At 46.6% G+C, this 14,850-nt stretch overlaps 1 protein-coding gene across 1 annotated transcript in view; it reads right to left on the minus strand.

Moving 5' to 3' along the window:
* Nucleotides 1-14,850, minus strand: part of asb18 (ankyrin repeat and SOCS box containing 18) — a 38,811-nt gene that overhangs the window by 9,591 nt on the left and 14,370 nt on the right. The window contains exon 2 of the mRNA XM_041200283.1: nucleotides 1,066-1,333. Coding sequence (XP_041056217.1) covers nucleotides 1,066-1,333 — 268 coding nt within the window. The remainder of the gene's footprint in view (nucleotides 1-1,065; nucleotides 1,334-14,850) is intronic.

Consider the following 14,850-nt stretch of genomic DNA (forward strand, 5'->3'; position numbering starts at 1 on the left):
CCACAGATGCCGTTAGACCTGCTGAGTTTTTCCAGCATTTTCTGTTTTTGTTTCAGATTACCAGCATCCGTAGTATTTTGCTTTTATCAGAGTTGAATTTCTATTATATATTGTTATATTATCTGTAAATATCTGTAAAAGGGCTAGGAGATAATTAGATAGGAATTATTAGGCGTAAGTGTTCCAAGGGGTCACATTTCATGGCTGCACTAGAGACTGATGTGACATGTAGCAGAACCAGTTTAAGCCAGTCCTTCTTTTGTACCAGGCAGCATTGCAAGTTAGAGCTAAAGAGTTCTGATCTTTCCCAGCTTAAAGTGTGATTATTACTAACACCTGGAAACCAAAAGACATCAAGAACACATAGCAATTTCCATTTCATGCTGAACTATATAGATTTTTTGTGCTGTGGACATATTTTTACTAGGTTTTGGTTTGGGACTGACCCAACCCATATCCCAGAAGTGAAAGAACATTGCCCTAGTCCACTGTGCCACCCAATCCCACGTGACTTTGTGTCTTAATGCTGCGTTTCCCAATAACTATCTTTCCATCTAACCACAAGTTTTACTGGACCACATCTTGCTCACCCATACCATGCATACAATTATAATTATGGAGGTGGTTAGGGTTAACTCCAGAGACTAGGGCACAAAATCTTGGGCAACTCTTCCAATACAGTACTGAGGAAGTGCTGCACTGCTGGAAGTTGAACTGAGGTCCCAGCTGGTCTCTCATGCAAAAGATTCTGTGGCACAATTTCGAAAAAGAGTTGGTAAATTCCCCTTAGTGTCCTGGCCACCATTCATCTCTCAACCAACAGATTATTTGGTCAGGATCACACTGTGGGTGCAGGAGCTTGCTGTGCTCAAATTGCTTGCTGTGTTTCCTATCTTCCAACAATCACTATAATTCAAAAGCATTTCATTGGCTGTAAAGGACTTTGGGACATCCTGAGGCAGTGAAAGGCAACATTTAAATGTAATGTTTTTTTTTCTTTTAACCCTTTATCTGCCGCCATATTGCATAATGGCGATGCGACCAGCTCTGACCAATGTCACTCACCAGAAGGACTGCGCGGTGTCACAGAGGTGCAAGGGGGACAGTCCCTCCTCTGTCAGCAGCCTGGGGTTGGCCCCGTATTCGAGCAGCACTTCCGTGCAGTCTGTGTGCGCGTTCTCGCAGGCTGCGTGTAGCGCGCTCTTTGTCCCCACAATCATATTGGGCTTGGCTCCTCGTTGGAGCAGGTACTGCAGGCAGTCAGTGTAACCATGTCTTGCAGCGATGCACAGAGGACTGGTCAGCTCTTGCTTATACTCCAGGGACCAGAGACCTGCAGCGTAACAAGAGAGTGAGACAGTAAATGCTCATGAGAATGAGTGGCCACCAACCCTATACCACCTCTGCCTTCACTACCTATTGCTCACAGCAGGATGCGGACTCACTATTTCAAGCTACCAGGTGCCCTCTTTTTAAAAATGTTTATTCTTTCATGGGCTTCACCAGCAAGGCCAACTTTTGTTGCCCATCCTTAATTGCCCTTGAATTGAGTGGCTTGCAAGTCCATTTAAGACTCAACCACATTGTGTGACTTTGGAGTCAGATTTATCAATTGAAGGCAATTGCTGCCAGGTACCATGGTGGGATTTGAACTCATGGCTCCTAGGCATTAGCCTGGGCCTCAGGATTACTAGTCCACTACACCACCATCTCCACATGATTGACTCACCCAAGTGCCTCCATGTGTGAGTTTGGACAATGACCGTCAGCAGGTTGATTGATTTGTGACAGACATTGTGGCTGGTTCAATAATGCCTTGATTCAAAACTCTCACCCTTGCATTCAAATCCCTTCATGGCCTCGCCGCCCCCCCCCCCCCCCCTATCTCGATAGCCTCTTCCAGGCCTATAATCCTCCAAGATCTCTGCGCTCCGCCCAATTAGAATGAAACTCATTCGAGTGCCAGTAGTCCAGTCCTAGCTGAGTCAGCACACGCTGAAGATTGATCCTGGAAGAGTTGCCATTGTAGTGGCCAGGACTGGACCATTCAACCCCTCATGCCTATTCTGCCATTCCGTTAGGTTGTGGCACATCTATGTATTAACTTCGTTTACCTGCCTTAGTCCCGTAACCCTTAGCTCAACAAAAATCTCAGTTTTGAAGTTTCCAATTAACCCAATGTGCCCCCCGCAAATGCACCATCCCCCCAATCACCTGAGCCTCAGCAGCTTGCAGGGGGAGAGAATCCCAGGTTTCCACTAGCTTTTGCATGGGCAACTAATAGTTGCTGATCTCACAACTGCAAGAGTTTTAAGCTACCTCATAAAGTCTGTGCATTTACAGTCGGCAGTTCCTCTCTAATGCTGTACTTGGCTCAGCTAGTTTTGTGAATGGGAGGATCTGCTGTTTTACTCATAAAAATGGGATAGTGAGCTCTAATGGTAATTAAACACACCAGGATTAGTGTAAGTGTCTGCCTCAAATAATCCTCCAGCTCATTAGCATGAACACTTTTTAATTATTATGATGTAGAGCCCTGGGGCACTCGCCAATTTTAAGTAAATTAATTACGTTGCAATTTAACAGTACAACAGGCTCCTTGCTAAACAATAAAGGGTGTTGTGGTGTGAGATGTGGTACAGATGTATTTTTACAATGGCTGATGTAAACAATCTATATTACCAGCATTTACCTGGCCTGTCAGAGAGTGACAATGATATGCCCACAATGCAATGGTTTTCCTATTTTGATAATTCCTCCTCTTTTAAACCCCTTTCCCCCCTCCAGTCCTTTGAGATGTCTGTGGTCCTCTAATTCTAGCCTCTTGTGTATCCCCAACCTCCTTCACCTCAAGATAGATGGCCCTAAGAGCCTTAAGCTCTGGAAATTCTTCCCTAAACTTCTCTGCTTCTCTCTCCTCCTGTAAACCTACCTCTTTGAACAAACTTTTGGCCACATGCCCTAACATTGCCTGGGGCTCATTGGCAGATGTGATATTCACTCCTGTGAAGCGAATTGGGATGAACTGTCATGCGTACACTATTTCAATGCTAGTTGTTGCTCTTGTTGTAAACACGAGATACCCGGAAAATGTGCAGAGCTTTGGAGAAATGTTAATTGAGAGTCTGGTGGAATAGAGATTTTGCTTTGGAATTTTGTGTGACTAATGATTTCTGTTTGGCAGGGTCGATACTGGAATTTTAGCACTTGCCTGTGCACTGTTTTTACATAGGGATATAGCAGGGGTTGAATGGAGGCTTTAGCCCATTATGTTTTTGACCGTGATTCCATCTGGACTTGGATTCTCCACAGAATGGGTTCCTGTTTGGACTAGGAGTAGGCCACAGGCTTTGGCCTGCTCTCAGTTGTTGATCTGGACCAGGGCTAAGTAGAAGTTGTTAGGCCAGGTCCCTTCTCCTGGTAACTTGGGTTTCAAAAGCCAGTAGGGTTGCCAACTGTGATTAAATGTATTCCTGGAGGTTTCATCACATGACTTGCTACCAAGCTATATTCATTAGTCAGCCAACACAACCATCCTTCTGATGCACTGCCTTCCTACACCAATTGGAAAGCAAACTCATTACCCAATGGATGATGCTTGACCGTCAACCAAACAGCCTTTTTTTTTACCCCATTTTCAATATTTTTATATCTGGTAAAGAGAAATGTCCAAAGAAAATTATTTTAAAAATCTATTTTAATATCCTGATGATATTTCTCCAGGGTTGCACACAGCAGTGTCCTGGAGATTGGTTTCTTTTCCCTGGAGACTCCAGGCCAATCCTGAAGGATTGGCAACCCTAAAAGTCAGTGAAGTGTAGGGGGGAAGGAAGGAGTGAACTTGCATTTCTATACGCCTTTCAGGAGCTCAGGCACTTTTTAAATGGGGAAGTGTTTCAACACAGAGAGAGAGAGAGGGAGCAAGTTGGAGAGAGACTAAGACAGTGAAGAGCCCTTCACCGTTACACAATCTCTTAGCAACATCCAAATACAATTTATCTCAGTTATAAACCAAAGGCTAAAACAGATTGAGAGACTAAGGTAATTCGGCACAGCATGATCCCACGAGCGCTCCCACAATGGAGGGAACACCCCCAGATCCTCTTTCAGGAGCTCAGGATGCCCCCAAAGCACTCCACAGCTAATGAAGGACTTGTGACTTGCGGCCATTGTTGCAATGTAGGAAATGTGGTAGCCAATTTGTGTAAATTAACAGTGCTGATAAAATGGGTCAATTAAAAAGTGGAAATGAATGAGATACAAGGCTCAGTGGTGTATATAGTAGTATTGTTAAACATTTGTGGACTTAATTGAGAATAAAGGTAGATTTGTTAAATGAAGGATTTGATTTCGAGTGCCACCCCTTTGCACCCTAATCCCCCCCCCCGACCCCCGCGATCTACATTTTAATTCTTCCTGATGCCTGTGCCTTTAACTTCACCCCATTCCTGTTCCGTGCTTCCCCCTACAGTATTTGGGTGGAACTTCGACGGCTTCGAAAGCCACTTGTGTTTGGAATCAGCACTGACACTTTGCCGGTCCCCCTTCACAGTGCCTTCCTGAGCCCCTGGAATGGAGTTTGACGGTCCCGCCGAAGTCGACGGACTTTTGAACGGCTCGCCGTATTTTACTGCCCCGCCCGCTCGCCCTACCGCGACGGGGCCGTAAAATCCCGCCTCCGGGGATAAATCAGCAAGAAAATCGACGCCCTGTTGAGCATTTACACCCTTAACAAAAGGTACAGAGGGAAGACCCGCTAACACCGGAAACTGGAAATAAAAGGGGGGAATGTGTAACAGGTTTTGATAAGCGAGCAAATATATTTGCATTTGGGCGAAAGGGTCAGTGCTTAACTTTAACCAGCCTTTAGCCGAGGTAGAGTTTTGATCTCTGTAAGTTAAATCCACAGCAGGTTCGGAGTTTAAAATGTTCCTTCTTTTCCCCTGTTACAGGGACGCTTTGTATTCAGTTGAAATTGTTGTTAAAAAGAGGTGGACACAGGCGGGGGGGAAAAGCTCTATAGGTGAAAAGGTTAAGACAATTGGCCTTTTAACTTGCCCGAGAGAGTTTCACCTTTGCTTCACAACACATTAAAACCCCAATGACACGTGCACGTCTCTTTAGCTACCCAGATCCCGTCTCAGCGATGAAAATGCTATTTTTTTTTAATATTGAATGGGAATTGGCTTTTTCGGAATGAAGAGCAAAAGCAAAATCTACGAGAGTGAAGATGCCTGCCTGCCTGTTTGTTGGCAAGCTCCTCAACTCAATCTCAGCCAAACCTGGTGGGGCGATGCCTTGCACCAAGGGGCAAGTCGTGGGGGAAGCTGACATCTAACCACCCTCACCGGGAGTGGGGGGGGGGGGGGGCGGGGGGTGGTGCGGGTGGGATTTGACCTCCAAGGAGGGGATCCTGTGGCTCTGCCTGCATTGTGTCCTCCGCTGACCTCATGGATTGAATCTTGTGCCCTCCTCCCCCGTGGCGAGTTCGGTGGGGGTGGAGTGGATTGGGGGAGGGGGTCATTTAATAGGGTGGGAGAATGGGTAGATGAGTGGGGACCTCACCACCTTCCTGCCTCCATCCTGATTAAGTCCGTGGCGGGAAAGCCCATGGACGAATGATAGTAAAATAAATCACTTCATCAAAAGGTTTTGCTTGTCGGATTTCCAGCTTTAATATTTATCTCATTCGGCTCATATGCCCAGAGGGTGAATATCTCAGCTTATTGCTTAAGGACATTTTTCTTTAACTGTTTTTTTTTAAAAAATCTTATCTTTAACTTTCATCCCTTTATCTCAGCTTGTTCCACTATATTTGGTCAGTTGTCGAGCAGTTTTATTCCTGTTGAAAAGTGAAGGCTAGCTCTGCTTTTATCTATCTAGTCAATAACTGGAATATAAGGAAACCTGTTGTGCGGAGTTTTTAAAAAATATGATAATATAATAGAGATAAATGTCCTGGCTAATATTTGCTCTCAACCAATATCATTGAAGAAAGATGATCCAGGGTTTCATTGCTGTTTGTGGGAGCTTGCTGTGCACAAAATTGTCTGCTTTGTTTCCCACATTGCGACAGCACTTCAAAAGTACATCCTGAGGTTGTGAAAGGCAACATATAAATAACAGTTCTTTCAAGTCTTTCCATTTCCACTGGTCTGTGGAGAAGAGTGAGTACAGAAAGAGGACTTTATGCTGTATGTGCCTGCATGCGATTGTAATATAAATGTGCTCAGCAGTGAAAGGGTTAACGTGGGGCTGGAGAATAGCACCACCCATGTATGATGTATAGAGTCACATGGTAATAGACTCAGATCAGTCTAAAAGGAACCTGCATGGGATCAGCACCATGCGTGGCAGTAACTGGGTTATGTACTTAGTTAAGGATTACCAATAAATGGTTCATGTTCAAACATACAAGGCTCAAGATCTCACCAATGAGACACCAAATAAACCCATTGCACAACACTTTACCTTCACATAAAAACAGAAAATGCTGGAAAAACTCAGCAGGTTTGGCAGCATCTGTGGAGAGAGAAAGAAGAGCCAGACAGACTCCAAAGATTAACTCTGTTTCTCACTCCAAAGGTTAACTCTGTTTCTCTCCCCACAGATGCTGTCAGACCTGCTGAGTTTATCATGCATTTTCTGTTTTTATTTCAGGTTTCCAGCATCCACAATATTTTGCTTTTAACTTTATCTTCACGGTTTGCTAAATGGCTTGACAGTATTTCCTTGTTGGGCAGAGACAACAGGATAGTCAGTGATTCCATGCTCCCAGCAGGGTTGGAGGTGGAATGGAGATTAGGGCCTGTGTCAGGTTATCAAGCTGATATGTTGGTTCTCCAACACATGCTTCCTATAAATGCACTGGCTTCTGACAATCTTGGTCACAGAACAGCAACCTGTGGCTGCACAGCTGCATGTCACACTCTTACATCTTATCTGCATTATCATGAAAAAAACCTAAACAAAATATTGTCAGGAAAAATGAGATCAGTGTTTTTATTTTGGGGATAAAAGGCTAACCCATAGGGGAGGATGGTGGTATAGTGGTCATGTCACTAGCTGAGTAATTCAGAGATCCCAGGCTAATGCTCTGGGGACATGGGTTCAAATCCCACCCCAGCAGTTGGTAGAATTTAAATTAAATTCAATTAATAAAATCTGGAATTGAAAGTGAGTCTCAGTAATGATGACTGTGAAACTGTAATCAATTATCATAAAAAAACATCTGCTTCACTAATATCCTTTGGAGGAGAGGAAATTTGCAGTCTTTATCTGGTCTGGCCTATATGTGACTCCAGATCTTAACTACCCCCTGAAATGTCTGAGCAAGCCACTCAGTTCAAGGGCAATTAGGGATGGGCAACAAATGCTGGCCTTGCCAGTGATGCCCACGCCCCATGAAAGAGTAAATAAAATAAATACTAAGCACCCTGAATATGCACATACTGGAGATTCAAGGAAAACATAAAATAAAACACTAGCAAAAAATGCAATAATTCAGAATTAGGTCAATTTTACTTTCAATTCTTTCCGATTGGTAGAAAAATTCAACACTCGTATTTTATTTATTATACAAGCACATTCTAGCAGAGACATCTGCCATGTGTTTTGGTTTGAATATTTGATTTGCAGCTCACAATAGTTTTTGTTTTTAAAAAAAAGGCTTTTCAGGTATACATATTTTCCAGCCCCTGATGTAGGTGCTCCATGGGCTTTGGGAAGAGTGAGTTTGTTGATGGTAAGTTAGCCCTTGTTCTCTTGATAATCCTTATCCTTGTGCTGCTTCTTTTGCAGCCATCTTCAACACTTCAAGACAAGGAACAAACATTGAAGAGAGGCATCATAGGCATCGAGCCTGCTCAAAGGTTATTAACTTGGGGGGGAAATATTCTCATAATTTTCCCTGGTTGATCCTAACTTTGCCTTTCATGACTCCCAATCAAAATGGAAGTGCTACTGATTTAATAGCAACTGGTTTTGCGTGTGATGCGAATGCAGTAATGGAAGGTTTAGAAAAATTGCCAGTCACAGTGCATCGCCAAGCCCATTTCATACTTTGCAAGCACCTAATGAGGCACTAAACTAGAAGACAAGATGGAAATGTGGTTGACATGTAATGAACACACAGTACCACAATTACTTGATGGAATCTGAGCCCTTCCTGTTGAGCTGCACCATTGGGTTTTTGGTAGGTGTGTGTATGGCAATTAATAACGCCCAGACCTTAAGAAGGTTACCAATGTTTACAACTCTTGCAGCCTCTGCTTCTGATCACTGCAGTGCACATGGTAAAATAGATGAAGGTGCTGGGGGTATGGTTCAGAGGGACTAGGGCATGCATTAGAAACTGGAAGGAGCGAGTGTCTGTGGTGGAAAGAAAACTGTGCATGTGGGAGTGACGCTCCCTCTCCATTGCAGGTAAGAACCTGGTCATCAGGTGTGAGGCTGAGAATTGCTGGGTGCAGGTCTGGCCCATTCCTCACTCCTGCATGATGGCGATCACCCGAGCCATCTTTCGCTTTAAATGGAGCTCGAAAATGGATCGTGTCCGCAGGGACGCGATGTACAAGCCTCTAGATAAAGGGGGAAAAAACGTGCCCAACATCACCCTCATACTGATGGCCACCTTTGTGTGCGGCTGCATCAAGCTGTGCATAGACCCTCAGTATGCAAACACCAAGTGTCACTACGTGTTGAGGTTCTACCCGTCCCCGGTATTGCGAAGGATGGGTCTGGCCACGCTGCCGTGGAACGCTCCAAGTAGTTGGACCGTGCCGTATCACCTGTCCCTCATGGAAAAATTTATGCAGAGAAACACCTTTGACCACAAGTCCATCAGGCAGTGGTCGGCACGTAATGTCTAGAGGCCCTGAGGGAAAAGGAGATGGTGGATCCTGTGGGATGGTTCCCTGAGCAGACTGTCAAAGTCATTTGGCAGAATGCCTCATCGCCAGAACTTTCCAACAAGCACCAAGATGTAGCTTGGCTGGTGGTGAGAAAGGCCCTCCCTGTCAGATCCTTCCTACACGCCAGGATCTCACCCCCTCTGCATGTTGCCCTCGAGGTGGCTGTGGTGGGGAAGAGACTGTTGTTCACCTCCTTGTGGAATCTGCCTTTGTAAAAAAGGTCTGGAGAGAGATGCAGTGGTTTCTGTTGAGGTTCATCCCGAGCAGTTCTGTGACACAGGACTCTGTGCTCTATGGGCTGTTCCCAGGGACACACACCGAGACAAACATCAACTGCAGCTGGAGGATCATCAACTCGGTGAAAGACGCTCTTTGGTCTGCCCGAAAATTGTTAGTCTTCCAGTGCAAAGAGTTGTCCCTGGCCGAGTGTTGCAGACTGGCACATCTCAAGGTCCAGGACCATGTGCTGAGGGATGCACTAAATCTTGGGGCAGCCGCCGCAAAGGTGCAATGGGAAAGGGTCTCTGTCTAAGGCCTTTCTGCCACAGAGCACCGAGGGGCTGGGAATTGTATAGACCCCTCGGGCTGTACAGCTCACAATGAATGTATGCAGTGAATACTAATTGAATTATAATTGTTTTGAAGCACCTCAGAGTTCAACTTGAAGTTTGTCGATAACTCCAATCCCATCGCACTGTCTGACTGTCTGTAATGCCCATGTTGAAATGACTGTAATAATCATTGATTGTATTGAAGCACCTCGTGATCTATGTGTAAAAGTTGAAAATGTTTGTACTTTTTGTGATGGCCGTTTAGAAATGTTTTGTCATGTTCTTTCAGATATTTTATGAATAAAGTATATTTTTGGGAAAAAAAATAGACCTTTCCCACTTATCTCTAATGCAGTAGTGAATGACATGGAGTGGAATTTTCCGGTCCTGTCAGCGGTGGCTTTGGTGGCAGGTGGGAGCGGAAAATTTGGAGAGACACCAGAAGCTGAAATCCCGCTGGCAGGAAATCAATTCAGAATTTTCCCCTCACCACTTTCATGTGGGTTGATGGCGGGTTGGGTCACCTGATGATCCATAGTGGGAACTTCATTTACATAAATTACCATGTCACGAATGCTCATTAAAAATGGTGCTCACCGGAATCATGTTCCCCCCTCCCAATTACATGTTGCACCAGCAGGAAATTAGACCTGATAAAATAATGACTGGATATAAGTGGCCTCACTTCACTTGTGACTTTGAGGTTAATGTGACATTCAAGCCTACCTGAAATGGTGCTGCTGCAGTCTCTCCGGTAGGGATGTAGGGAATGTCTCTTTATGGTGGGTGTCTCTGTACTCTGGGAGGCTAGTACTTAGTGTCTCAGGCAGGACTGCACTCTGAGACAGAGACCAGTGTTGTGACGGCGGGGGGAGGGGGGGGGTGGAGGATGATAGAGACATGGGGTCAATGGGAGAGTGGAAATGATGGTAGGTAGAGAGGAGGCCAAGGGTAGGGAAGCTGGACCTGATATGGAAGACTAGAATACAGACGTAGAAAGTGAATGGGAATCAAAGGGTGAGGGGGTTGTGTTAGTGCACACAAGAGGGATAGGTTACACAGAGACTCATGGAGTTGGGGGTTTGGGGGAAGGTAGATTGTGTTATGATCCATCATGAAGGGGAATGGGAGAGTTTATTGAAAGACCATAGTCCCTGTTCTGGGCCCAGGAGGTCGGGTGAGAGATTAAAGGTAGCCCTGGGGCTTTGTGAGCCATACTGCAAGGCTACAGCACGTACATCATTATCCCACTCCAGAGAGGGACAAGGCATGTGTGCTCAATTGGGTTAAGGTACAGCTGGTGTGCAGGGCGTGGTCATTGTCTTACAGTCAGTGGCAATAGGGTTGTATGGCTTGTTATTGGGCTGTAGTTGGGATGGTCATGGTTCGGGGAGACATCTGCAGCCTGTAAAGGGGGAAAAGGGAATAAAAGGTGAGGGTGGATTGAAAGCTGTCTTGGGGGGGGCTTTCCTCTGTATGTCACCTTACACACAACCTTGAAATGGGAAGGGGTGAGGTCCACATGGGACATGGAGACATCAATGGTGATGGGTACGGTGGGAGGGCTGGAGTACCATTACAATGACAATGGGTTATGAGGGAGGCTGGAGAATAACCGGACGGAGGTCCTCCTGCATACTGTGGAGTTCCAGGAAGATTGGAGGGATCCAAATACTGACAGGGGGAGGTTCGAAACTGTTCTCAAAGTAGAAATGCAGCACCACCTGAAGTTATTGCGCCGTTTAAAATTTAAACTAGAAAAGAATCTGCATGGGAGGGATCTGAGGCAGTGTGGGAGGAGCCCATGGCTGGACTGAGGGGCTTTTTTGGGGGCACCCTCAAACTGCTTAGAGTCACAACGTCGAAACAGAGTCAGGGCAGAGAGAAAAGAGGAAGACTTCCCTGAGAAGTGCAATTGGAGCCACTGTTGTTTGGCGCGCTTTAATGAGAGACTGCAGGAGTCATTGGCATCTCAATACAGTTGCTCCATTTGAGCATTAACAGAGAGGAATGTGAGAACGGAAAATGTAGGCAATTGTTAGGGAAGCACAGCTGCTGCATATCTGCCAGATCATCAAAGAAAGCCTCTAAAGTGCTCTCTCCAATTAGCATGGATAATGGGCCAAAGGGCATCCAGTCATTGCTGAAGTGCAAATTGAGTTTAATCGGTATACCGGATCAGAGTTTGCAGGAGAGCCTGTGGTGAGGTGGCACATCTCATGAATGTGTCCAAACTTCTCCCAAGCTCTGTGTGATTGAGATGTCGAGCAGGGTTGCATCTCGGTCACCTTGATCTGTGAGTTTGTGCCCCAGCCTGCTTTGGGTCTCCTGCTGTGGGACATGTGCACCCTCCTTGGCCTGTACAGATGAAGGTGATGGGGGTCACAGGCAGAGTGGATTGGGATCGACTGGACCCTCTCGGAGGTACCTGGGTGAATAGCCCTGTGGTTTCCAGCTGCTGGTCCTCTTCCCTGTGGGTGCCCGAGGACCCCTGCCTGACTCTCTGAGAAGGAGCAATTGGAGGGGGGGTCAAGGTGCCCCACACCCCCTCCTGCCTAGCCACTGATGGATTCCACCAATGCCTATAGCGATACAGTGCAGCTCTGAGCACAAATCCGGCAGGATCTGCTTGACCAAGGTCTCCAAGGTGGTCTCTACCCTTCCCATGGAGACCTCGAGGCACTCACGTGTATGTTCCAGTGGCCCGGACTTTGACCCCATTAGGTCACAGCAGAGTGGACGAATCAGTGGAGGAGCTGTGACATCAGATAGAGCGCGGATGGACTCCTCCACCTTCGCTCTAGTCTGTTGACTGCCTCTCACAACTCTCCCTGATTTTCCAACACCTGTCGTTGCATCTCCAGCATGTTAGACGTGGCTGCTTGCAGAAGCTGATCATCTGACTCGGACTCAGCGGGTGCCTGTTCCCCAGCCGTTTTCCGAGTGTCAGAGACCTGGGCTGTCACTGCCTCCGACTGGAGACGTGTCAGTGAAGTGTTCCCCACAATGTGACCTCAAGCCTAGTCTATAACTAGGACCCACCTGTGTCTGTGCTGGCGGAGGGTGAAGGTGAATGCAGTGACGGTTCTTCATCTGATACATCCTTCCCTGAGGTGTCCTGGGGGTTGGGGCATATGATTGGTCTGGAGCTCTGGCTGGGCGTACTGGTGCCTCTAAAAGAGAGAAGACAGATTTAAGTCATAAGCAGGCAGGATACAACATTGCAAGTCACTCACTGTGATTATCAGGATGTGATCAATTCATGGAGGGCTCATGCGTACTGGCTTTCTGGGAGAGGCCGATCTCACCTTCACCACAGGAGCAAGCTTTGTCTTCGCCTGCCAGCTCGGTGGCATCCTCCTCAAACTGGGGCAGCTCCCAGACGTCTGCCGTCCCTTCTTCCAATCTGGGATATCAGCCTCCGGTTGTGGGTGAGCTTGACCTGGATGAAGACAAGCAGATGGAATATGATAAGAAGAGATTGAGGAGAGGGTGGGGGGCATGCATGCTTGCTGTGTGTGTGCTCAGCCCTCCCCAGTAAGGGCTGATGATGGAGTTTGTGCAGCTTGTGAGATGAGATGTCAGTGATGTTAAAGTGCCCGTGAGACAATCAGTGCTGATGTGTCCCCCACTAATATTGTGTGAGACCCCTGAGCAGTGTGACCCTTTAAGTGCATGATGCCATTACCGGCGTGTGAGATTGGAGTGACCTGAAGGTTAGCTTGCCCTGGAGGAGCGGGTGAGATCGATCATTCATCTTCCTGTGCTGGATGGCGTTTTAAGGGCAGTTGCCCGATGCACTAACCTCCCTTGGAACTGCCTCCCAAGCTGGCGAGGGGAGGCTTGTGGGCCTCTTGGAGCCACCCCTCGGGTGGAGGACATCCGGGTGGGCTCCACGGGATGAGGGCCTCGAGGGAGTGATTGCTGAACCAGGGAGCAGCTTTTTTCTGAGGTGGAGCCATATCAAGGAGTTTCCCCGCCCACAGCTGGCCTGCTGAGAGTAATGTGTGTGTTTGACCCCATTAGGTAACAGCAGAGCGGACGAATCAGTACCCGCCCTGCCGTGTGACTCGGGGAGCTACTCGCTGATGCGTTATTAATGAGCTTCCGAGCGTGAAATTGGCCGTGATTTCCTGGCATGGCGCCGAGTGGGGAACGTGCCGCGGAACCCACCCACCACCACACTTAGTCCCCAGAAGGGAAAATTCCACCCATGGCGACTGATTATAGTTATTATAGACTATTGGTTATCCCTACCTTGCACCCTCCATAGACTTGAGCTTATCCAAAACGCTGCTGCCTGTATTCGAACTCGCACTACGCCCCATTCACCCATTACCTCTGACATTTACTGGATTCCAGACCAGCGATGCCTCAACTTGAGCTTGTTCTCAAATGGCCCCCCCCTCCATGTCTCTGTAATCTCCTCCAGGCCTAAATCCCTCTGGGACCTCTGTTCTCCTCCAATTCCTAATTTTCTTTGCAGCTCCCTGATTTTCATTGCTCTACAAATTGGTGGAAGTGCCCTTAGCTGCCTAGGCCTTAAGCTCTGGAATTCCATCCGTAAACATCTCTGCCTCTCCACCTCTCTCTTCTTCTTTAAGGTGCTCTATAAGACCTACCTTATCTGTCCTACTATCTCTGTAAATGCAGTTTGGTGTCAAATTTACCTTGGCAATCGCTCCTGTGAAGTGCCTTGAGATGTTTTACTGGGATAAAGGCACAAAATAATCACAAATTGTTGTTTGGAATCATTACTGATTTAGTAATAACTGATCAGTGCAAGATAAACTAACATAATATTGCTGTATAACTTTGCACTGTTACTGCTTATGAAGTGTTGCTGGAGCTACCCTCATGTGTTAGAAATGCCCCAATGGATTTTCACTTCTTTATGTATTCAACATCCCATAACATTTATCCATGATCTTGAGTTTCCTAGGTACAAGAGTCATTCAAAGGGCCAAATGGCCTACTCCTGCTCCTAAATTTTATATTCCTATATTTTTAAGTCTTTATCCACTGGAGATGGTTGGGTCTGTTGCTTACAAATTGAACCCGCAGGCTTTCCATTCATGTCCACAAAGAAGTATAAAATTCTAAAACACTGCTGAAAAGCATAACACTATCAATGATGCTATTGATCCACTATTGATCCATGATTGATGAAATACAATCGCTCGAAAACTATCAACCCAGCTTTCTCTTCACCTCTGCCCTTACTGCTGCCCATCCTCCAGCCAGCCCAGGCTGCAGCGATTCTCCAAAGCTGCGCTTTCTAGGGTCAGAGCTGCTTGAAGTCATCCTGTAAGGCCATTGGCAGTCTCCTCCATTGAGCCTTCTGTCAGCTATTGGGAGGGCATTGTCTATGAGTACCAGTCCTGGCA

Source organism: Carcharodon carcharias, chromosome 12 (assembly GCF_017639515.1).
Source record: "Carcharodon carcharias isolate sCarCar2 chromosome 12, sCarCar2.pri, whole genome shotgun sequence".
Classification (NCBI taxonomy): domain Eukaryota; kingdom Metazoa; phylum Chordata; class Chondrichthyes; order Lamniformes; family Lamnidae; genus Carcharodon; species Carcharodon carcharias.